A 23230-nucleotide genomic window follows, 5' to 3' on the forward strand; every position below is an offset into this window, starting at 1 on the left:
TACTGTAGCTGTCTGGAGGTGTCCGGTCATCCACATCAATCAAAGTCCCCTCTGACCGGCTTCGTGGAATCTCTCCGCTGCTTAGGGAATCTGTTCCACTACTGGAAGAATTTTCCTCCTAGAAGACAGTTAAGAATGTAAAACATCAGCAAGCATGAAATTTGAAAAAGGAGAAACTGTTGAAGAATGATGGAGCTTGTTCCTGTAGTGTGACATGAAAAAAATAGTGAAGGTTAGATTACGAGTAAATTTATGAATTCTGCCCAAGAGCGTCACAATCCTGAGTCTTATGATTGTCTGTGCATCAAACCCAGCAGATGCTACAGCTGCAGTGCAATGTGATACCCCAGCCTGTAGTGGAGTCCAATAACTCACAAATTTAAGTGTCTTGCAACTGGAACTGAGCCAATTATGCAATAACTTCCATTCAGGTCTTGAACAAAATAATTTTTAAAAAATTACATAAATATCCTACCTCCTGTTTTCAGGTAAGTTTGAGTAGAATCATTAAGGGGGATGATCTATATCTGTTACTTTCCATGCCAATTAATAGAATGCATTTTCAATAATTTGTGCTTTATTATTCTTCTTATATTCCTCTCTGGAAGAAGATCAGGTCAGATTTCCTTCTAGTCAGCTCAAGAATGACTTAAAGTAACATTCCTTAGAGACCACACCATCATAACAGCCTAAGAGAGGGTATTCAGGTCTCTCTTCTTCCTTGTTCTGGCTACAAGAAGTTCTGTTTCATTTTAGTGCAGTCCCTTTGAGGCAGGCAACAGAAGGATGAGCCTCTCAAGGTACATTGGCTAATGCTGAAGAAAGCAGGAATTGTTGTGTCTCCTATAGAAAGAGGAGCTACAGAAGTTTCAAGCAAGCATTTAGTATCCTACATGCTGAAATTACTGTATCCCAGAAACAGAAGTTAGAGGAAATAAAAGATGAGAGACCTTTTGCACAGAAAAGCTCTTCAAGCTAGTGCTAAAAAGCAAGACAACCTCTAGTGACTTTCCCAGAATCCTCTCACACATCCTATATGCAGTGAGACAAAATAAATGCTGACAACCAACAGATATATTAAGATATCTGGGGAAAAAATGAGAAAAACAAAGAAACAAGGAAGGGGAAGGAAGACAGGAGAAAAAAAATTCCAGAATTTTTTTGGGTCCCTACGTGAGATACAATAGCTTTGTTTGGGAGCCTGAAATATTGCAGCCTTGTTACTACTGCAGCAAACATTGCAGTCTAAGTAGATGTCTTTTTATAATGTTTAAAATAAGGAAAAAAAGGATTGAGCCTGTTTTTGCTGCAGCTGTAAGAAAAAGGAATTTTCAGTTCCAGTTCCAGTAGGTGAGTTATGGGAAAAGGAAGCATACCTCATATCCAGGCATTGCTTCAGAAAGCTGAAGCCAGCTGTTTGTTGTCATTGCACAATGCCATGGTTTAAGATATCTCCTTTTTTCCCTGCAAATATAAATTGGTACTTTTTGCTCTGACCACAAGAGGTACCTTCAGCTAGTGGCAGTCAGTTCAGGAGTTGTTTAGTACACCGGCAGCATGCAAGGCTGAGGTCAGGCAAAGCTCAACAGTCACCCAGCACCTCCAAGGGCTGTATAGATTTTCAGGTCCTTTTGTTACCAGAAACCTCTTTTATTTGGCCTTTGGAGTCCTGATTTCATGGAGTAGGTAAAGCTAGCCTCCAAAGCCAATACATTCTGGCTTCTGCTACTACTACCCCACCAGAACAAAATTGGAAACTAATATGCCTCCTTAGTCCCAACACCATTAATTCCAAGATCTGGTATTCCACATCTGCATATCATCACTGTTTCTTCTGTCTCTGATAAGAGACGATATTTGATAACATACACAGACTTCTTCAAACGAAATAAATTTTGCTTTGCTGCTGCATCTCAAAATGCTGAAAAACTGAACATATTATATAAACATGCAAGATAATTATCTCTGGCTTCCACATACACACTAGGGAGGTTTAATCACGCAAGCATAAGGTATCCATTGTCTAAAATCTCAAAAATGTACAAAAAATAAGCCTTCATTTTACAGTACCAGTGTACTTGTTGCCATAACTAATCTCTGACAGAAAATTTACTGATAATTCACAAGTGAATTTAAGAAGAGTTCTTTAAATAGTTAAAACACCTACAATTATTTCAGTAGCTGCATAAAGTGGGAGGCAGTAAATAAGGATGACAAAAGGGCAGAAGAGTGCAAATTAACAGGGGCTAAAATAGGAAACTCGTGGAGAAGAGAGAAGATAGAGGGAAAGAAAAACAATCTCTTTACACAGGGGGATTATATTGAAAGAGACATGACAACAAGACTGCATGTGGAAGTTTTTAAACACAAGAAGGACTTCTGCAAATAGAATAAACCATTTCCTTAAAGTTCCCTCTGGGAATTCCTCAAAATGTTCATCACTAGCCTGGCATAGAGATAGAAAAGGCAGATACTGAAAAGGGAAACCACTTTCAAAAATAATCCTCCACCCCCATGAAAGCATTTCTTGGTTTGACAGGATGATGAGGGATCCCTTGTGATTGAGGCACATCTTCAGGCCAGCCGAGCAGAGGATGAGAGAAAGGGAGATGTATAAACATTCCTGGGCAAAAGATGACCACATCTGGCCAGCATGTGAAGGGATGTGGGAAATGCTGGGGACAAGCTGTACACACACCCCTGGGTACTGGGCAATGTGCCTCCTGCACTGGGCTACATCAGCCAACACCAGGGTTGGGTCCCACCTCTTTTCTCTTCCAGCCTGAATGCTGGGAATGGCTAAAGCCCCAGTTCCTTCCAAGAGACTAAGAAAATAGGAAAAGCAAAGGCTTACCCTTTTCCATGGATACATTCCGTGATAAAATAGCATCCCAAATTAAAATTTTGATAGCACAAACCTATTAACTAGGAACTTACCTGAACAAATTCCTGAAGAACAATCATTCACAAGAGAAGTGAGGTGGATGCATATGGGATAAACAGGCATACTGATCAACACTGAAAGGGAAAGGTATAAAATGCTTCCACTGCAAAAAGAGGGAACTGTGTATAGGAAGAACTAGAGACCAAGCTTTTCATTTGCTGTAGCAACTGAATAAGAAAGATGTAAACTGACAAGTGCTTAATGGTGCAAGGAATTATTTGACTGATGGCATGTCAGTTCACAGTGGGAAGTCAGGAGGGAGTGAAGAAGTGAAGAGGTTGGAAAGAGATCAGCTGTGGAGGTGACCAGTGAGTGAACTTGAGTGACTGCTGAGAGATTTGGCACTTTTTGTATGAGGGCAAGCAACAGTTTGCCAGGTGCCTTCTGCTGAGGATTTCTTGACCCATAAGAGCATGTAACTCAGGACCCAGGGCACTGCTGGTAGCACTGTTACAGAGGAAGAAAAATGCACTAGATGCCCTAGAGGAAGAAGAAAGTCTTGGGTAGAAAGTTCAGTTTCACAGAAGTCAGGAGACAGATTTGCTGCAGACAGCATTTTTGCTGCATAAAATGCCTCCAGAAATTTCTTCCAGGTTTTTCAAAATTCAAATGCACCTTTTTTTTTTCCCCAGTATCACTACGAAAAAAACCCCATATCCTGCTGTGTCTAAAACAGTGGTAATGAAGAAAATAAGAAAAATCCAAAGGCAAATGCATTCCCACTACCTTTGCCTTCAAAAATAGGAAAGAACACATTCCATTGTGTTTTTTAAGTATGAAAATCCCAGACCAAAACACTAGCAGTTTATATTCCATTCTACCTTATCCTTTCTTCAAAAGCAGGTTTTGTTAAGAACAGAGCTCTCCTGTGGCCATGTCTCCCCGTGGATTTCTTACACCATTTCTTACAGACAATGGTACCCTTATTCAAAAAGATTCATGGCCTTTGTGTCGAGGATGAAGTTCATGCAGTAGCAGTGACAGAGCAAGAAATAGACATGGGTGTTGGTGATGTGTCTCATTCCTCAGGCTCACTTTTGGGTTACATGGGGAAAATGACTTCCTACTTATGTGGGTTGGATTGTTAGACTTTCAAGTTTCTGAAAAAGGAGAAATGTAACTGCATCATAATGTTAAATAACATGGTCCTCATCTAACCAAATACTGAGTATACTGAATTATTTAAACTCTATTATATAGAGAGAAGAAAAGGAATTCTAAAGAGACAGCAATACACAGAAGAAGGAGTGTGTCAGAAGGACTGCCAAAAGAAGGACGTCACCAACAAACGAAAACCGCTGCCCTTTCTCAGCAGACTAATATATTTTGAGCAAACATTAGCTACAGTAATAAGCCATATTTTAACTGTCCCTTGGCTCTTGAAGCCTAGAACAGCTTTATGCAGCTCAGAGTTTAATGAAAGGCTCTTGGACCCAAGCTACAAATCTTTGATGACAGAGCTGTACTGTAGGCAGTGGCAGTACAGCATTGCAAATGGAACATTCAGCTGAAGTGAGGAAGCCTTTGACTTATTTCAGCATGCTGCATGTGAGGTGATCAAGGAAATGTATCTCACTTAAAACAGAGATTAAATTGGCTTTTAATGCTCAGCAGAAACATTAATGATTTAGTATGACCCAATACCTTGCCGTTTTGGCTGTAATTATAGAAAGGAATTCTCAATAGATATATCTACTAGTTTACTCTGCTGTTAAACAGTTGCCAAGTTTGGTACCTACTTTTTTGATGTTCTGAAAACTTATCACCTGTGGTAACAGCAAAGCCATTCCCACTGAACCCAGCGCTTGGCTTTCTGCAGACCCAACATTTGTCTGCATGGCTGCTTGGAAGTGACACAATCCCTCTTATAATGCTTCACCTGAGCTGGAGCTAAAGGGTAGAACTGGTACTCTCAGCACAACAAAAATGAGAATTGAAGTGGGTCATCCTCTCAGTACATTTCCACTCTTTTGCAGGTGGGTTTTTATAGGCTCTGCTCAGGTCTGCACAACCCAGAATTGACTGCTTTTCAGCCTGTTTGGGGAACACTATGAAAACAAAAGCTATACTCTACACACTCCCTCCACAAGACAAATATCCTTCCTTCCCTTCCACACATCTACACTTCTAAAACTGCTTGTTATAAGCATAAGTGGTAGAGTGTTTATTTTCAGTTACAAACCTCACATTTGGGAATATTGCTTTCCAAAAGCCTCAGGAATGTATAGTTAAGTTTTGATGTTATCCTTTAGATTCTAGTTACCATTCTGAAATACTCCATTGTTTCACTTAGGCCTCAGGAAAAAAGAAACTTGTTGCCTCTTACTTACTTTACTTAATAACTTCTTCAAGAACATGAAAAGGAAAATAAAGATATCACTAACAAATTACTTAAAGGATCCAGCTTTGCACTATGAAACTGCAATATTTTTTGTTTTTCTTGAACACAGAAAACATTGCAAGTTTATTAGCCTAATTCTTCTATGGATGTCCTTACACCTACCAAAACAATAGTTAAATATCACACTGAATTCTCACTTAGTGTGTATACTTGTACATGCTTTGGAAGCACAGTGAGATTCTTCACTTTTGGAGGTTCTGTGAAACAACTTTTGGTTCGCAGAGATTACAATACTACAAGTATTGTAATGTTGTACTACTGACTGAAGCCAACAGCTGTTCCTTCAAAGTGGATATTGAAAATACTCTGTAAGGAACACCATTAATTTAAAAGTTTCATTACAAAATTCCATTTCTAGGTGCCACAAATGTTTCAGGGTCACCATAACTCATGCATTAAACATTGCAGAGCAAGGCAAAGTCTGTATCTGCCACATTCTGCCTGCGAACCAGAGCCCTGCTGCTTTTCCTTAAGTACTTTTAATGTTTGCTAGGATGACACAGAAACCTCAGCTATCAAAAATTTTAATCAACCTAGAGAAGTAGGAGCTACCAAGATTCTCAAAATCTCTGTTAGCTATTTATATCCCTGTGAACTATAGCTGTGATCACAGGTTTTTAAGTACATGATACCTCCAAAGTACTCTATATTTCATTACCCTGATTTCTTCTTCTCTTTCCACTCAGCTAGACTTTTTCTCACATGCTTGCAGGAATCACGCTGGGTCTTTAACTGAGCAGCTTGCCTGTCAGTGGCAAGGGGAGACATCTGCCCACTAGCTTGGCTTAGAAAGCGCTCCCAGCCCTGCATAGTATTCATTATGTCCTGCCCTGGGAAAGGCTCATGTCTGAGTATGTTAATGCCATAAATCAGCTTTGAGCAGGATAGATATGAGCTGAGGGCAGGAAGCAGTGGTGGGGGACAGAAGTAGTGGTAGCACAAGCTGAAATCCTTTGCATGCCTCAGAGTCACTGGGGCATGACCAAAAGAAAAAAAAAAAATCCTTCCTCTGTCCCAAAGACTTGATTGTGGAAACACTCTTTCAGATTTTCCAGTTATTTATAGAAAATAGCACATCTACTATCCAGCCAGAAAGCAAGCAAAGGATCCTTTTTCCAGACAATCAAACCCAGGTCAAGTAGTGAAGTAGTTCTTCAGTTCTTCCGTAGCAATCAGGCACTTCTGAGTTACATGTTTCATAGAAATAATTACTTTTAAATTTAAGGGATGAGCACAGGCAGGGAAGAAATCCCTCTTGACTTTCAACATTTCAACATCTCATCTGGCCCAGTGATGTGATGAAAAACCCTGCAAAAGCTGCGCTCTCTTCACAGCATCAGGGTAAAGCAGAATATATCAAGGAAACCAACCACAGAGAAAGACCAGTGTTTTAAATGCTCATAGCTCTTAAAGCTCCTGGAATTATTATTGTAATTAATATAAACAGCAGACTTTGAGCACCCAAATCATCCGGATATGTTGTGAATATGTAAGATGTTTTTTCTGCTATTTCATTCTAGGAATGATATGACAAAGTGGCATGGATGACACTGTGTCAGGATCCAGTCTTGAACATCCAACTGTGGAACTAAATTGCCTGTCATTGTGCTGCCTGGATAATGACACTTTATTTGGACAGGTGTAGATTAAAGACGCATGAGCAAAATATGCAATAAGAGCCTTGCAGGAAATTGAACCTGATATCCAGGCATATAAAAGGTGCCTTTAGGCTTCTGATGTCCTAGTTTCAGCAAATTGAGGTGAGTGCCCAGAGAAGGATACAGGGGAACACTACAATGTGCTGTGCTTTTGATGAGATAAGGTACTAGAAAAGCTTCTTTCCATGAGCATGACAGAATTCTGTCTCAACACAAAGGAAAAACATGTCAGGAAGTCTGTACTGTCAGGTGGGCCTTTTCACATGGAATCACTTTGGTTTGATATTGGTTAACTTGGAGTGAGGACAAAAAACCCCCAACACGCACACCAACCAAAGAATGAATTAATAGAGTAACACACATGAAGAATTTCCTTTGAGAGGTTTAAACTATCTCAGGCAAGCTTTCAAAATGTATAAAATAGCAAAAAAGCTACCAGTTGTGTAGGGCAAGAATGGCATGGTGAAGAGGGGGGATACATGTCAATCAGTTGTTCCATTTCTCTTGGGAAATATAAAGGAAACTAAATCCTGAGATGGCAGAAACAGTGGAAAATGTGTGACATGTGATCAGCTCAACATGGAAAAAATTAATAAAACAGGTAATTACCTGTCTGGGGAAAAGAATTGTATTAGATATGGTAGAAGTAAATCCATTTGACAAGGATTCCTCTGGTTATAATTAGGGGTTAGTTCAGAGAGTAATAACTGCAAGCATAATCATTTTTCAATGCATCCACAAACTACATTTTGCTCTACTTGACTGACCACATAACAGACACAGGGAACATGTACCAGAACTATTAGTATGTTTGATAGATCACAGCAATATTCACAAGGAAAGACTGTTACCTTTCTTTTCTGTATTGATCTGTTTTGACTGAAGAACTTGTTTAATAATCCTTGACATTTTAGGAACATGGCAAAAAGAGCATCTGAGAGGGAGTCAATCACAGAGAGAACTTCCAAAATAAACTGCAGAAAGTGAACTTTTCCTTTGTTGCTTTTTATGGCAATTACAGTTCCCCAAGTTTGGTTGGAACTTTTCTCCAGAAGTAAGACATCATTGCATTTAAACTATTTGTGCCTGTGTTGTTAATAATAGTCTGAGCTGTCCATTAAGTTACACCTGCCAATATTTTAAAGCTATTTTTGACAACACAATTTTGAAGGGAAGAAGGGAGGGGAGTTCATAAAAATGCATTTTGTTCTCTAAAAGCCAAAAACAGCACTTCTCATTATACTGCAGACTCTCCCTTTACATAACAATCACACATGCTCTTGACAAGAAAAGGCCCAATTATTTCTATCAAATAGGATACATGTTTAAATGGACAGTTACTCTACTAATGAAGGACATTTCAACCTCTGAACTGAATACTTTCACTGAAATAATATGACTTCCAGATCGACTCTAAAATGGTAAAGATCCAGCAACAAAAATGAAGTCAGACAAAGATAAACTGCCATGCAGTATCAGGTCCCATTTAATGATCCATCTCTAATTACAGAAGACTGCACATTTCAGGGGGAAAAGGAAGAAGTTCTAACTAAGAAAATTAGGAACTGCTCCTTCCAGTACTGCTGATAGTTTTAGAACCAAAATGACAGTGATTCTATTAAAAAAAAAAAAAAAAAAAAAAAAAAAAAACAAAACAAAAAACAAACAAAAAAACAACAACAACAAAAACCCCAAACATTGAATATAGCATTCATTGCCTCTGGGGATCTTCTTCTGAAGGAGCAATAAGTTTGGGAAGATTTGAGGCAACAAGTTTCCAAAAAAATGCATGCTCTTATGTGTCTAAATTTAGTTTTTAAATCTAGCTGCTTTACAGGTTCATTCACTGAACTGTCTATTCCTACCTGTTTAGACGAGGGCTATCTATACTTTTGGTCATTAATGTTTAGTACAATAAGCAGAATAATATGTTCAATCTTATCCATTTTTATGCAGCAGTTATGATTGCCTGTCAACAAATTTCTCTTTACAGAAGTGAAAGTAAGAAGCATAAGAGATAACTGTTCCAGGTCTCTCCTTCCTCCCATCCCTATATTCTTCAACCACCTTCATTCTCTTCACTCCACCACAGCATCCAACTGTGTTTTCAGCAGCAGTTCTCCTTCTGGTGATGCACACCATTAGCCTAGATGCAGTGCCTCAGTGGAAAGCCAGTTTCCCATCCAGGAAAACCACACTATCATATTGCAATTGACAGCATTACCCACTGGAAGCATCTTAAGGCTGTGTATTTTCCCTGAACAACTCAGACACAGAAGCCATTACCGAGGTTCTCACCAGACAGTTGGCTGATATCCACAATTAATCAGTGAAATGTTCGTACAACAAATTGGATACCACGTTAACACAGACATTCCTGTGCTGACTTTTATCTCACATTGTCTCTATTCCCCCCAAAAGCAGAGCTCTAGCTTGCTTTTCCTGACATCCCTGTCCATCAGCAGACAGGCACCCTACCTTCCCACTGGTTCCTGCTCTTCCTTTTGAGCCAACATCACTGAGGGCAAAATTTGATAAGCAGCTGAGAGAGTTCTAATTGCCCAGGAATAGTCTGAGCTGGCACTATACACTGATGGGTGCCTACTGATGCAAGAAATCTATCCCACACAGCTCTAGAACATTTTTCCATACCATTTGCCATGAAGAAAGCTTAATGTTAATAATAACTTAATGTTATTCCTTTTCTGCATTTAATATGGCAGTGGTGCAAAGAGAAAGAAGGCATAAAGCTGTTGCTTCCTTCTTTCTTATTTCCTTCCCTATCTCCACAAAGGTTCACTATGACACTGTGTTAGAGATTTTGAGGGAATGAGCATAGGACAGAAAATGAGGATGTCAGTGGGTCAAGCTCTATAATAGAAAAGACTCTCCACTCCAGCCACATGTCAAAGGGAAAAAAAACCCCAAACCCAAACCAACCTATAAATTATCATAAATTTCATCCTTTTACATACAAAAAATAGTCAGTTGCAGAAAAAATTTTTCCTAAAAAACCTGGCTGGCATTCTGAAATAAAAGCAATGGCTGAAGAGATGTAGTCACAAATTGCTTAGAAATTTGGACTGAAAGCAAACTTATTAAATTCCCAAAGAGAATCTCTCAGATACTCCTGCACAAAATCTCCAGGACAATGATTCAGAAATGCAGCTGATTATACTCCATCAGTTCAAAATATCTGCCCAGACTTTTATTCCAATTTTTCTGTCTCAGCAAGCTTTACTATTTTTCACCACAATTGAAGTTATTGCCTTTGCAGCAGAAGTGAGACAGAATCACAGCATTTATACCATATGTTATGCCCAGCTTCTCTCTTGGTCTGCCCCTGTCTCCTTCCCCCCTTCCAATAAATAAAAAACAAACAAAACAAAACAGCAAACCCCTCCCCCCCAAAAAACAAAACAAAACAAACAAACAAAAAAACAAACAAAAAACTCCAAACAAAACCAAAACCCCAAACCCTCAACAAAAACAAATCCACAACTCCAACCATTCTTGCCTTTTTCCAAGAACTTTTACAAGCAAAACATTAATTTTCACCAAGAAAAGTGGTAGAAGAACTGGCAACTCCTAAACATGTGACAGTCCTAGTTTCAATCCTTGGTTTTGCATCACCATTCAAAGACACTGAGCATGCTTGCCTTTCAATTTTATAAAGACTAAGCATGTTCAACATTTTATTCTATTAAGTCTTTGAAAAAGCTGAAGCTTCATGATTTCACTGGCTTCCTACTAAAAACAAACAAACAAACAAAACCGAAAAACCAAAACAAACAAACTAAAAAAAACACTAATAAAACCCCAACCCCAAAAAAACCCAAAACAAACCAAAAGCTTTTCTTTAGACAGAAATTGATCAGATACAAGGTTACAAGTCAAATAAACTAAAACCCAGACCTCACTTACAGTAGCTTTTTAGTGCTTTCATTTTCCTTGTTAGGAACCTGAAGGCACCTGCCATGTGTTAGTTCAGAGAATTCAGCCTATTCAGGAACACCTTCCAAAACCAGCCCTAAAGAAAAACTTTTTCTGGTCTCACCTTCATAAGTTTACTGCCCTTGCTCCATTTGTACCACAACGTGGGAGGAAGAATTCACAGCCCTTCCATAAGGTCACTGACTTTGATGATCAAAGCATTTCCTTACCCATCTCACCTCCTTGGCATCAGGTCTTGAATTTTGCACCTTCAACAAGATCCTATACCTCAAGATAATAAGGTTCAAATTTTGTGTTTTGTTATGTGAAATACTGCATAACCTTATATCCAAAATTCCACCGTTCAGTTTTTCCTAATTAAATTTGTTATTTTGTGTTGGATTTGTTTTTCCATAGAGATCAGCATACACAATACATTTACAGTGCAGCTGAAAGACTGTTCAGGTCAATCAGCTCACTCCTACCACTGCACATATATCCTTGCCATCACTGCCAGTGGTTCCTTGATTAAGATATACAAGTGTCATGATGTCCTAAATATCATAAACATCCTTTTAACATTTAGCTTACAAATAGCAAGTCAAGCACACACCTTGATGTGCACTTTGATGCATGACACCTAGTAACTTTGCTTAAGGCATTTTTCCTTCACTGTAATGAGACAGGAGACTCCTGTTATTTGTTTTATCTCTATCCTACAGACACATGTAATCCTGATTATGCAATTTATTGAACGTGTTTTTCAGCCTCCCTTTTATGGCAATTATTCATCTGTATTTCAGGTCACTGATGATGACAAGCAGATATTTGCAGTATACAAGATTCTCCAACAAAGTGTTGTCTAACACAGAAAGGGAAAGAAAATGATACTCAAATTAAATGTATTCTGCTCCCAAAACTTCACCAAAACTTTAATTTGGCAAACATTCTTGGAGGTGAATGGTTCAAATGTTGGCCAGTATGAAGTTAGTTTAGGTCAGCTCCTGACAGATCACAACCCAGAGTTGTATTTGTATAGGTTCCTTCATCTGTAAATACTAGAAATGCTTACAACTTTGCTCAAAACTTGAATCATTCTGTTTTAAACACCTTCTATAATGTAGTGTTTTTATGTTAACTATTATACAACTATCTCACATCCACCAGAAGTGAAAAGTATCACACAGAAGGTCATCAATGAGAACATAAGAAGATATTTGTCTAAGATGGTGCAAGTTCTAATCTTTAGAACTTCAAGAGATTTTACTCCACATAAGAAGAAATTATATTACACCCCAACAATCTTGATAAATGTAACTAAGTTTGCTCTGCTGTGAAAACTGGTTCAGATAATTTTATTTTGCAGTGCAGATTCATCTCAAATTGCTGATTTCAGCAATATTTTAAAATGGTGAGTCGCTGTCTATCATCACCATTCATTATGTTGAATCACTAGCATCCACACAAGTAACTTCATTTCAGAGTTCTTTAGGGATCAGCATTTAAAAAAACTGAGGCTTAACTCATAATCCATAAGTCAACCTCCTACCTACAGGGAAACAGAGTGAGCTTTTGCTGCACTTTCTCCATATTAGGAGAGACATGATTTGCCACCTAGGAAACAATTAGGTTTTTCAGCCTCATAGACCTATCTGTGACAAGACATAGGCACAGAAATCTGGAAAATCCTATGGTTATGATAATTTCAGAATCACTAAATTTCATTTATTCATAGATTTCAGAGAAAAAAAAAAACAAGAAAACAATCATCTTTCCCCTTCTTATGCAGAATCAAGGTCATAAAATTTTACTTAGCTGTTACTGTGGACAAATTGTGTGATTGTAAAACTTTTTATTGAACAGAAAATGTTAAAAAATACAATTCTGAGCCTCAGAGCTTATGTTTATATTGTGTTTGGGCTCAAATCAGGGTTTTCTTTTACTTTTTCATTGGCATTCTGTTGTAATAGCATTCCTCTCCTAAGCTTTGTACAAATACATAGAAACAGAGCGTCATACTAAAAAACTAATGCACAAGATAAGGAAGAGTAGGGATGAAGGAAAATGGAGATGAACAAGTTTACATATCACAAAATCATAGAATTGTTTGGAGGTAACCTTTGAAGGTAACCTTTGAAGGTTAAGTAGTCCAAACTACAAACCAAGATGGGAAGACTAAACTACAAAGAAACTGATAACCATATTCCCATGTCTTCCACCCCTACTGTAAGAATTGTGTAAACAAGTGCTAACTCCTTAAAAATCCATCTCCAAACAGCTAGTCCCAGACAACTCAGAAAATCAGTGAATGGAAACTTGAAAGTGCCACGGGAAGAGAACTGTCACTAAGACCAAAGGGATGAAAATAATTGCATAAATATCACAAGAGTCCTTCTCTCAAGTGCCTACACCCTGAAAAGGCAATTAACTGGAGCAAGGCAGGTATTCATAACACCTACTGGCAGCCTTTGACACTGCTATGTTTGTCTTCCCTTTCCAGCTGTGAGCAGAAATCAGATACAAGTAAAGTGCAGAAGTGAGACAGAATCACAGCATTTATACCATATGTTATGCCCAGCTCTTTCTGCTTTTTCATGAAGCAGAAAAATACAGGCACCACACACCTCACAGTGTTTCTCTCTCCCATGTCTTCACTTATCAGGTAAAACAAATTAGTTTGGCTTAGAAGTCTGATATTATTTATTATTGGAAACTATTTGCAGTGGTGGAAAATGCAACTTCCATCAAGTTCAGACTTTCAAAATATTGTCCTTCTGTTTCTGCTACTATTTATTGCATGAGATGAGGAGAAGTCTAGGGAAGTTCTTACTTATCTGGGGAGCACATGAGTAGTGCACACAATACCTTTTGCTGTGTGTTTTGTGACTACAGTACAATCATTACTGGTTAAAATACACCAGGGAATTCCAAGGTGCAAAGAGCTCTCCCACACATTTTTCTGATTAGTAGCACTTTTCTCCTCTGCCTTATTGGTGACCACTGCTCAACACAAGACAGAAAAAAGAAAAGATAAGAAAAAGATAAGAAAAGATGAGAGAGAAGAGAAGAGAGAGAAGAGTAGATAAGATACGCGAATAAAAGCTAGCAGATAAGAGAAGGATCAGAGAAGATACCGACGCTCACTAGACTCTAAGCTAAGACGACTATCCGCGGCCGCTCTCTCTCGTCGCATCTCCTCGCACTCCACCTCCGCTCCGTCTCTCCCTCGCCTCTCCTCGTCCTCTCCTCTCCTCTCCTCTCTTCTCCGCTCGCGCTCTCTCTCCCTTCCCCTCCCGCCCTTCCCGTCCTCGCCCTCCCCTTCCCTTCCCTTCCTCCCTCCCTTCCCTTCCCTGTCCTTCCCCTCCCTGTCCCTCCCCTCCCCTCCCCTCCCCTCCCCGCCCTCCCCCCCGCCCCCCCTCCCCGCCCCTCCCCGCCCCTCCCCTCCCCTCCCCGCCCGCCCCTCCCCGCCCCGCTCCGCGCCCGCCCCTCCGCCAGCTCCTTCTCCGTCTCCTCTCCGCGTCCTCTCCCTCCCTCCTACCCTCCCCGCCCCTCCCCTCCCTACCTCCCCTCCCCGCACCTCCCCCCCCTCCCCTCCCACCCCCTCCCGCCCCCTCCCCTCCCCCCTCCCTCCCCGCCCCCCCCTACCCCCCCCTCAGCACTCCCCCCCCCCCCCACCCCCCCGCCCCCCCCGACCTCACGAACAAGAACGGATTTCTTGACCAGAACACTCTGTCATTACTCATGTTTGAGACACTATAATTTCACACAGAGCAATAGGTAACAATTAGTGTTACAGGAATTAGGGCAGTGCTATGAATAAATTGATATTTCTTGTCTCTCTGCTGTGCACCACCCCTCTCACCTTTACAGAGATCCTGCTAAAGCTAGTGGATCAGAATGAACCCAAGAAGGTTATCATCACATCACAGCCTTTTCTCCAGGGCTAGGAGGTCTTGTGTGAGATCAAGTATGAATACAAACCAACCACTTCAAAGTTTTGTCAGTTGTCCCTCCCCCAAGTTATTTCAGACAATGTCATTTCTTTTTAATTACACAGCTTAGAGCATGTAGAAAAACAGTTTATTCCCAACGTAAATACAAATCCAAACTTTGGCCCCATTAGGAAAACAGGACAGAAATGAGGCTTTAGGATTTGATACAGATGGGTCACAAGCTTTGCACTGACTTGTGAAACTTTTGGAATTTTTTACAGACGTAGGCTCAGGTGAGAGCTTGAACAACTCCTTGTCAAGTTGTTACACGAATGTTTTACGATACAGCTTGTTCAGCCAGGGGAAAGGAGCTGCTTCCTTTGGCATGATCATAGGATGACTGGCACAATGGACAAGCAAGGCTGTTGGCAGTTATTAGTAGGTACAGATGAAACCTGAAATAATATCATTATATCTAACTAAAGGTCACTGCAGATTAAAGTATAAACCAATATGATTTAGAATTATTTAAATCAATTTAAATACTTGTGAACCCCCCATTTATTGCAGGGAAATATTATATGCCTCCATAGAGGGAGAGAGAGAGAGATTAAAGAATTAGTTTAGAGCAAACCTGGAATAGAAGAAGGGTCAAGTTTCCCAAGTCTTCAAAGTGTTAGAAAATAAATGAGATCATGTGGCACTGTGCTTGAGGCTAAGCCTGGTCTTGGGGATGCCATCTGACTGGTGGCTGGCTGTCTGGCTGCTCCAGAAAACAGCAGTCCTGCATCTCCTTTGCATTAACACTGGTGCTTATCTGGTCTCACCCGGAGCTGGTCCAGGCACAATGACTCAGAGTCCTCCTGTGCTGGCCTGCAGGAAGCAATGGCTGGGCAGGAGAAAGGACACTAGCCCATGCTGCAGCATGGAGCCATTACTGAGCTTAAATGGAGTTCAAGGAGTTACCCAAAGCGAAGTGGCAGCTTTCCATCTCACAGGTGTGCAGCAAAGAAGAACACAAAGATTTGTAACTACTTTGAGTCACCAGTGAAAGCAGACTTTCTCTAATAATTCAAAAATGTCCTTTCCCAGTTGAGAAAGCTGAAGAAAATGGCAACATTGTCTACTCTTTACATTTTAGATTCAAATGATTGTAATCCAAAGTCTTTTGTAAGTACATATCCCAGACATAAGGCCACAATTATTCTCTTCTGGGCTGTGGGTATTTCAGAGCATTTCAGGCTGCAGAGTCACTCACACAGCAAGGGAGAGGCACCATATAATATAGTTTTCAGGTAAATAGTCATCCATCTTCTCCTTGATCAGGCTGGCTTACAAGATGAACTTCAGCTGTACAAGAAAAGGTCTCCCACTCTTACAGTAAATAATGAGTATATGCCCTCTATAAAATTTCATGTCCCTCCAAACTTAAAAACTTTTGCTCATCACCAAAAGTGTACCAAACCAGAGCCCAAAACCTCTTTTGCCACAAGCTACACAATTGTTTCAGTTTCCTGGTGCTTTCAGTGTTTCAAAGCCCTGATTCAGCTTCACTGCTGCTCCTTGGTAGGGATGTACAGCGGTGACCCCACATATTGAAGTACACAATAGATTCTTTGAGGAAATTCTGGAGGGTGGAAAGGGAAAGTCAGGGGAGAGTGCTTTGTGTTTGCTCACAAACCAAAATTACTGAGATTATTAACACTAGACTAAGAAGAACTACGGGAAAGCCTAACAAACCAGACAGCGTGAGATTAGGTTTGTTGTAGATAAGAAAAAGTGGTCTCAAAGGAGCAATTTGAAATTACTCATAAACATTGATTTCTAATCTGGTCGAAATTTCTCAGGAAAACCTTAAGCATGACCTTCAGCAGTTTAAAAAGGATGTGCATAAATGCAAATGGGATACTCATCTGTACTGAGAAGCAGATGAAAAGATGGTAAAATAGTGCAGGGCAAATTGAAGTACATGTTTTCCATTAGTATATGATATCACTTTACTCTTGAATTCAGTTTCTGAAATAAAACTACCTATTTTCTCCTGAAATTGCAGACTTGAAGGAGATGAACTGAAAATAATTCCAGAAAGAGGGCAAGAGATGAGAAGGCTTCCATAGAAGTTAAAAAGATCTAAGGTACATCTTGACTAAACATTTGGGGACAGCAGCAGTATATGGGACATCAGGAAAGGAATGATATTCAAGTAGCTTTTTTTATCTTTCCAAATAATGTTTTATTTTCCATTGTGGGACCTGTGAGGTAAATTACAAATCTATGCAGTAGAAGTGATAGAAGAGCCCATAGTTCCAGACAGAACTATGCTTATTGTTTTACAAATTTTGTTCCAAGTATGAACCATGTCTGTGGTGATATGCACCATGTCATGATGAACTACAGCTGCCACTACTTCAGAGCTCAGCTTTTCAGACAGGAGGATATCCTTTAGAGATCATCAGATTAGGCTAACTAATTGGCTGTACTGTCCAAAAAAAGCCAGTCTTTTGACTTTTACAGCAGTGTGATTTATATTTCTGCACTGTGTCAGTTTTTGGGGTTTGTTCCACATATTTTGTATCCATATTTCAAGGGTGGACTTCCCTGCAGGGACTTGTGCCAAAGTTTACAGTAGCATGAACACCTGTAGTTTCTCAAGGATCTTGAGTTTATCTATCTTGAAAAATAGAGAGGAATGGCATCCAAATTCAGAGATAGTGAGCATCAAAGGTTTTTGTTTGTTTTTTTTCCCTGGATACCATTCAGAGAAATCTCACACAGATAGTCCACCAAACTCAAATATTCCTGGGCCAAAGGGGGAAATCACTATGATAAAGAGTTACAAAAACATTAAATAACAAAGTGTGCAATTGAACCCAATTAGCCATTCTCATAATAACAGGAGAAATACAAGGAAGCAAGACAGCACAAGAACTTAAACAAAATATTTAAATATTAAATAAACCTTCTATTACAACATATTTTGGCAAGTTCAAAGAAGGACAAAAAAAAAAGCTGATGAAGGGTGTACAACACGAGTATTTTGGGGAACAGCTTAGGGAGCTGGGGTTGTTTAAGCTGGAGAAAAGGAGGCTCAAGGGGAACCTTATTGCTCTCTACAGCCACCTGAAAAGGGGGCTGTAGTGAGGTAGGTGTAGGTCTCTTTTCCCAGCTAGCAAGCAATTAGGCAAAATGAAAGGGCCTCAAGTTGTTCCAGGTAAGATTTAGACTGGATATTATGAAAAAATTCTTCACCAAAAGGGTTGTGAAGCCTTGGAACAGGCTGTTCAGAGAAGTGGTGAAGTCACCATCCCTGGAGGTATTTAAAAGATGTATAGGTGTGGCTCTCAGGACATGGTTTAGTGGCAGACGTGGCAGTGCTGGTGCAATGGTTGGACTTTATGTTCTTAGGGGTCTTTTCCAACCTAAGCAATTCTTTGATTCTATGACTCTGTGTAATTAGCCTGTTGAACACACTCCCACAGGATATTGTTGTAGTAGTGAATACAAATGTAGGTATTCCTGGCTGTTAATGTACCCAAGGCAAACACCAAACTCTGGATCCTAACACGTCAATAACCAGCTTGAACTTGTGCTGTTAATCCTGTTGTGTATGTCCCACCCAACACAGACACTCTGCAGATGTTTCTGGAGTATAAATTCAGTGTCAGAGCCTTTTCTATTAACTACTGTCAAATACATGATTTTGGGCCAGGGAAAGTGCTGCCAGTGTGGCAATTTGCACCTCCCAAGATTTACCCAGTAGCAATAATTCCTTCACTTCTCCTCTCCCTGTATCAGTTACTCAGAAAGACACCTATTTCCCTTTCATAATAATACCAGTCAAAAACTATTCCCAACCTGTTAACATTTTGATCTTTCTTCTTAAAAATAATACCTCCATATGAAAAAGAAGTATTAGCTGAGGAAAAGAACAAGAGCTGTTTCTTTTTTTGCCTTTCACTTAAATCTTTCTATTTTTAAACACACCAGCCAGCTCTGCTTGTTATTTTTTAGCTGTAGAGGGAGATGGTTCAAGGTATGTCAGCATGATAGGTCTTGTCTCCATTTAGGCTGGAGGTATTACCTTTCAAAGAATTCTTTTAATAGAGAATGAAAATTTTAGTGTCCAAAAGTATATGTGCTCTTTAGACTCTCTTTCTCTAACTTCTAATGGATACCTTGTTCTCAGGGAGGATTGTTAGGGGGTGTTCACCATTCTGATCTCCAGCTCAAAAGCTGGAGGCCAGCCCAACAGCTGCAAGCATGGACTGTTTTAGCTCCTATAGCGATTCAATAAAACCAAACCAACCAATCAACCAGCAAAAAACCCCAAAGCCCACAGAGGTGCATGCACACACACCCCGATCTACAGCAGCTCATTTCACAGAAGTAAAAAGACAGAGAAGGCGAGCTTAAAACTGATTAAAAATTTTAGGAGGGTCGCCATTACTTGTGTTCTCAGCAAAGGCAATCACCAGCACTTAGCAAGTGCCTTTCTCCACACATCCCAAATCACCCTGGGGTACGATATCATGCCATTCAAAATGTCTGTAAGCTCTGCACCTTCTCCAGTAGCACCTGGAACTAGCAATGGCCAAAAGGTAGTTAGTATTGGACTGATGCAACAGTGCTAGGCAAAAAACTACTCTGATATTTCAGATCCTCCAATGTCTTTCAAATGTAACCAGCAAAAGATACTTGAAAGAAAAAAAGAAGCAAACTCACCATTCTGGAAACTAAGAGCTTTTCCCTAGATCCAAATTATGTCTTTGTTCAAGACATCAGTACTGTTGAAGGAGCACTTATTCCTGCTCTGGCTTTGAAACTCTCTGGCGTGCTCAGGGTTCAGGTGGTGCTGGAGCACACCTGGCGAGCCTCCCTCTTCGGAGAGCTGAGCAATGCCTGCTGGAATGTGCAGTCCAGCAGGAACCTGGCACCGCTGGTTCAAACAGACAGGCGTGAACCATGGGACTACATTACCCATAATTTCCTTGAGCTGGTTTATGATTACACCTGAAACCAGGGGAGGTGGTGTGGAAGTTTCACCTTAGGGGGAGAGAGATAAGCAGAGGAGAAGGAGGAAGCATGTGCTCCTTGAGTGCCACTGGAACAGACTGAGGATTTTCTACTTTAACATGCCATGCTGCAGATATACTGATTTGCTGGGAGGGGTTCAAAGAATGGCCCTCTGATTAAGGTCAAGTTAGAAATAATTAGATTTACTGGCAATGAATACTGTGACTGAAATTGCTTGAACCTGTATGACCGGTTTAGGCATCTCTGTGTATGTGGGAGAATCAGACAACTGGATATAAGGAAGCAAGAGAAGGAGGGGAGGCAGTGTCCTAACATAACATATCTACAGAGGAGGGAATTCAGAAACATTTGGCAGGGTGAGGAGGAAAACATTCCTTTTTAGCCCCGTGTCCTTTAGGAAATAGTAAATTTTCCCATAAGTTATATTGCAGGTGTTTTTTTCAGTGACTTAAGAATTTCATAGAATAAAGTTTAGAAGGACAAAGGTTACAGGAACAGATAGATAAGAAAAACGTGCCAGGAAGGTCACAGGGACTTGGAGAAGGGATGACTTGCCTATCCTGTTTTTATTTGCTACCTGTGGGTTTATGACTCTAAGAACTCACAGCAGAAACCCCCCTTCCATGGAAAGAGGTTTCACAGGCTTCCTAAACCCGCATTCAAAAAGTTGAAGTATAAGTCAGACAGGATAAAAAAAAAAATGAGAAAGGCAGATTCCTGGATGTTTATGAATAGTGTTAATTGGTGGGAAATTTCCAACAAATAGGCAACCTGCCAAAAGAAGTGGTTTTGTTTGATCTGACAGCAAAGTGGGGTGAAACTCAGCAAACAGTTTCATCCTGAAAAAAAATGAAGTTGAAATGGCCAACTATTTCAACTGAATGTTCTATCCATTAACGCAGCATTCAGGGAACTGAACACTTTCTCTTCCACCCAATCCAGCAAATAGCCTTTCCCACCTTACCATATGTGACCAAGATGAAAAAAGAGATGCCCCATCTCCAAATGATTTAAGCAACAAGATAGATTGTTGAGAGAGCTTTATCCTGCTGTTAGAAGCAGGATGTTAGAGTAATATAGCAGAGTTATTCACTCTGTGCTAAAACTGCCAGTTACAGAAAAATTGGGTGATTTCTACTACCACTGTTTTTTTTTAAAGGTATAGTTGGGAAAATTAGGATCTGGAAATAGAAAATGTAGGACAGATAAGCCCTGTCACGCACCAGGTAGAGAAGGGAAAAATTTCCAGTGACATTTAGTGGCTTATCCAGAGCTATTAAGAAAGCAAGTATTTAATTTGTGTTCTATGTTTTATTTTCTGGGTTTTTTGTGCTTTCTTGAGGTAGATAATGTCTTTCATGTGTGTCTAATACTAATGACAATGACAACCCAAACCAGTTGAAACTCGCTGTCATACTAATATAATCTAATAATAAATTAGGATTTTGGTGACCTAAACTCAAAATTTTAATCCCTTTTCTGTTATGTCAGACTACTCTTTAAAATTTCTGTTTAGGTAAGGTACCTTTCCTAGGCTTAATTTCTCTGAATGGAACATTACCTCAGAAAAGAAATGTTGGTTAAAAGTAGAAGTATTTTCAGAGCCAGATGTTTTTATCAATTCATTCTTCTGAAGAAAGAATAATTTAAAAAATATTAGTGGTATTTTACCTTAAACAGAAAGACTTTAAATTTAGGCTGTTGATTTTTAATATCCCTGTTTGTAGGGATTAATCAAAATTCAATTAAAATAGTATCCCTCCCAGCTGTTTTTCAGGTAGAAAATGAGTTTAGAACCCAGAAAGCTGCAGTTGGGACTCTGGTGACTCACATAAAACATCCACAAGATTTGAATTGATCTCTGGGTCTCATAAAGCTATAGATCCATAAAATTATTTGGGCTGGACAGCTTGCACTAGATCAGGTTGCTCAAAGTCCCATCCAAGCTGTCCTTGAACACTTCCAGGGATGGGGCATCCACAGCTTCTCCGGGTAACTTGTTCCAGTGCCTCACACTCTCTGAGTGTGGAATTGCTTCCTAATTTCTAATCTAAACTTATTCTCTTTCAGTCTAAAGCCTTTTTTCCCTTATCCTATCCCTACATGCTTCTTTAAAAAGTCCCTCCTCAGCTTTCTTGTAACATCCCTTTAGGCACTGGAAAACTCCTAACTACAAAAGGGCCCAAGTATTAATAACCTAGTCTATCTGGGTTTTCCCTGCAAGGGTGACCATCTATTAGTTCCCACATATTTATTAAAGTCTACCACTTGTATCTTGTTGCATAATAAAGTTTACCTTGAAGGCATCCAAACCAGATATTTAAACGACAGCACTGCATAGTCTGCTACCACTCCAGAAACAGTTCTGACCAGTCAGCTTTCACTTCCAGACTCCTCAAAAACCCAGGCACTGCAACAGCTTTTTTTTTTTTTTTTGAACATCATTTGATGAGACACTGCAGTTTTCTGCAGTTTGACTCATTTTCAGAGCAAAGTCTTCCAGAAAGAGATTTAGATTCCTAGGCCTTAGGAATGCTAAATAATATGTGGACAGTTAATAAGCACTTTAATGGGTTTAATTGACTGCACTGGTTGTACATGCATGCTGTACACACAGACAAAACCAACAGCAGATGCTGACAGGCTCACCTGGCAATATTTTTTCCTTTTTTTGTTTAGCTATGTTTTACCCACTTCTCAGATATATTTCTGTCATTGAAATCAGTGGAATTTGTGGAGAAATCTCTTGGAACAGAAGAAGGATGAATGAGGATAATTCCAAGATGGGAAGTCTGGAAGCTGGGAGGACATGTATATGGCAAGGACTGGATGAAATCCAGACATGATGGGTCAGTCCATCAGAGCCCAGAAAAAGTGCAGCAATAGCAATAGAGCTGGTCTCCAGCAGCTGCCAACTCCAGGGCAAAAGCAGCACCACAGGATAATTAACCTCGCTTTGGAGGTGGGTGAATTCCACCAAGCCACATCCTTCAGCTTTTGTAATCTTACCGGTAGTGGTGGCAGGATGCTGGAGTGTTTGGAAGCACAAAAAATCACATGATGGCTTGAAGTAAAATTACATGCATGGGAAGGGGCAGCCATGTCTTTGCTTCTTGTCTGATTACAGAATGTGCTTTCCCCTTCCCTGATGGAGTATTTAAACTATTGCATATTTTGATGGCTGAACCCAGCAATGACTGTAGGGTCAAAGGGCACACTTAGGTTCTGTGTGTAAACATATTTTATTTGCTTGCAGCAGATGGAATAGCTGGGGAAGAACTTAGCATATGCTCTTGGACCTGTGTCTGTTTGCTGCAGCTCTCTTCCA

The 23230-nt window shown here is 40.0% G+C and overlaps 1 protein-coding gene across 1 annotated transcript in view; it reads right to left on the minus strand.

The window, feature by feature from the left end:
- Nucleotides 1–19787, minus strand: part of MACC1 (MET transcriptional regulator MACC1) — a 37949-nt gene extending 18162 nt beyond the window's left edge. Inside the window, exons 1-2 of the mRNA XM_009086031.4 lie at nt 19591–19787; nt 4–118 (exon numbers count right to left, since the gene is read on the minus strand). Of these exons, the coding sequence (XP_009084279.3) occupies nt 4–118; nt 19591–19593 (118 nt within the window). The 5' untranslated portion in view covers nt 19594–19787. The remainder of the gene's footprint in view (nt 1–3; nt 119–19590) is intronic.
- Nucleotides 19788–23230: the final 3443 nt, after the last annotated feature.

This window comes from Serinus canaria, chromosome 2, assembly GCF_022539315.1.
Source record: "Serinus canaria isolate serCan28SL12 chromosome 2, serCan2020, whole genome shotgun sequence".
NCBI classification, from domain to species: domain Eukaryota; kingdom Metazoa; phylum Chordata; class Aves; order Passeriformes; family Fringillidae; genus Serinus; species Serinus canaria.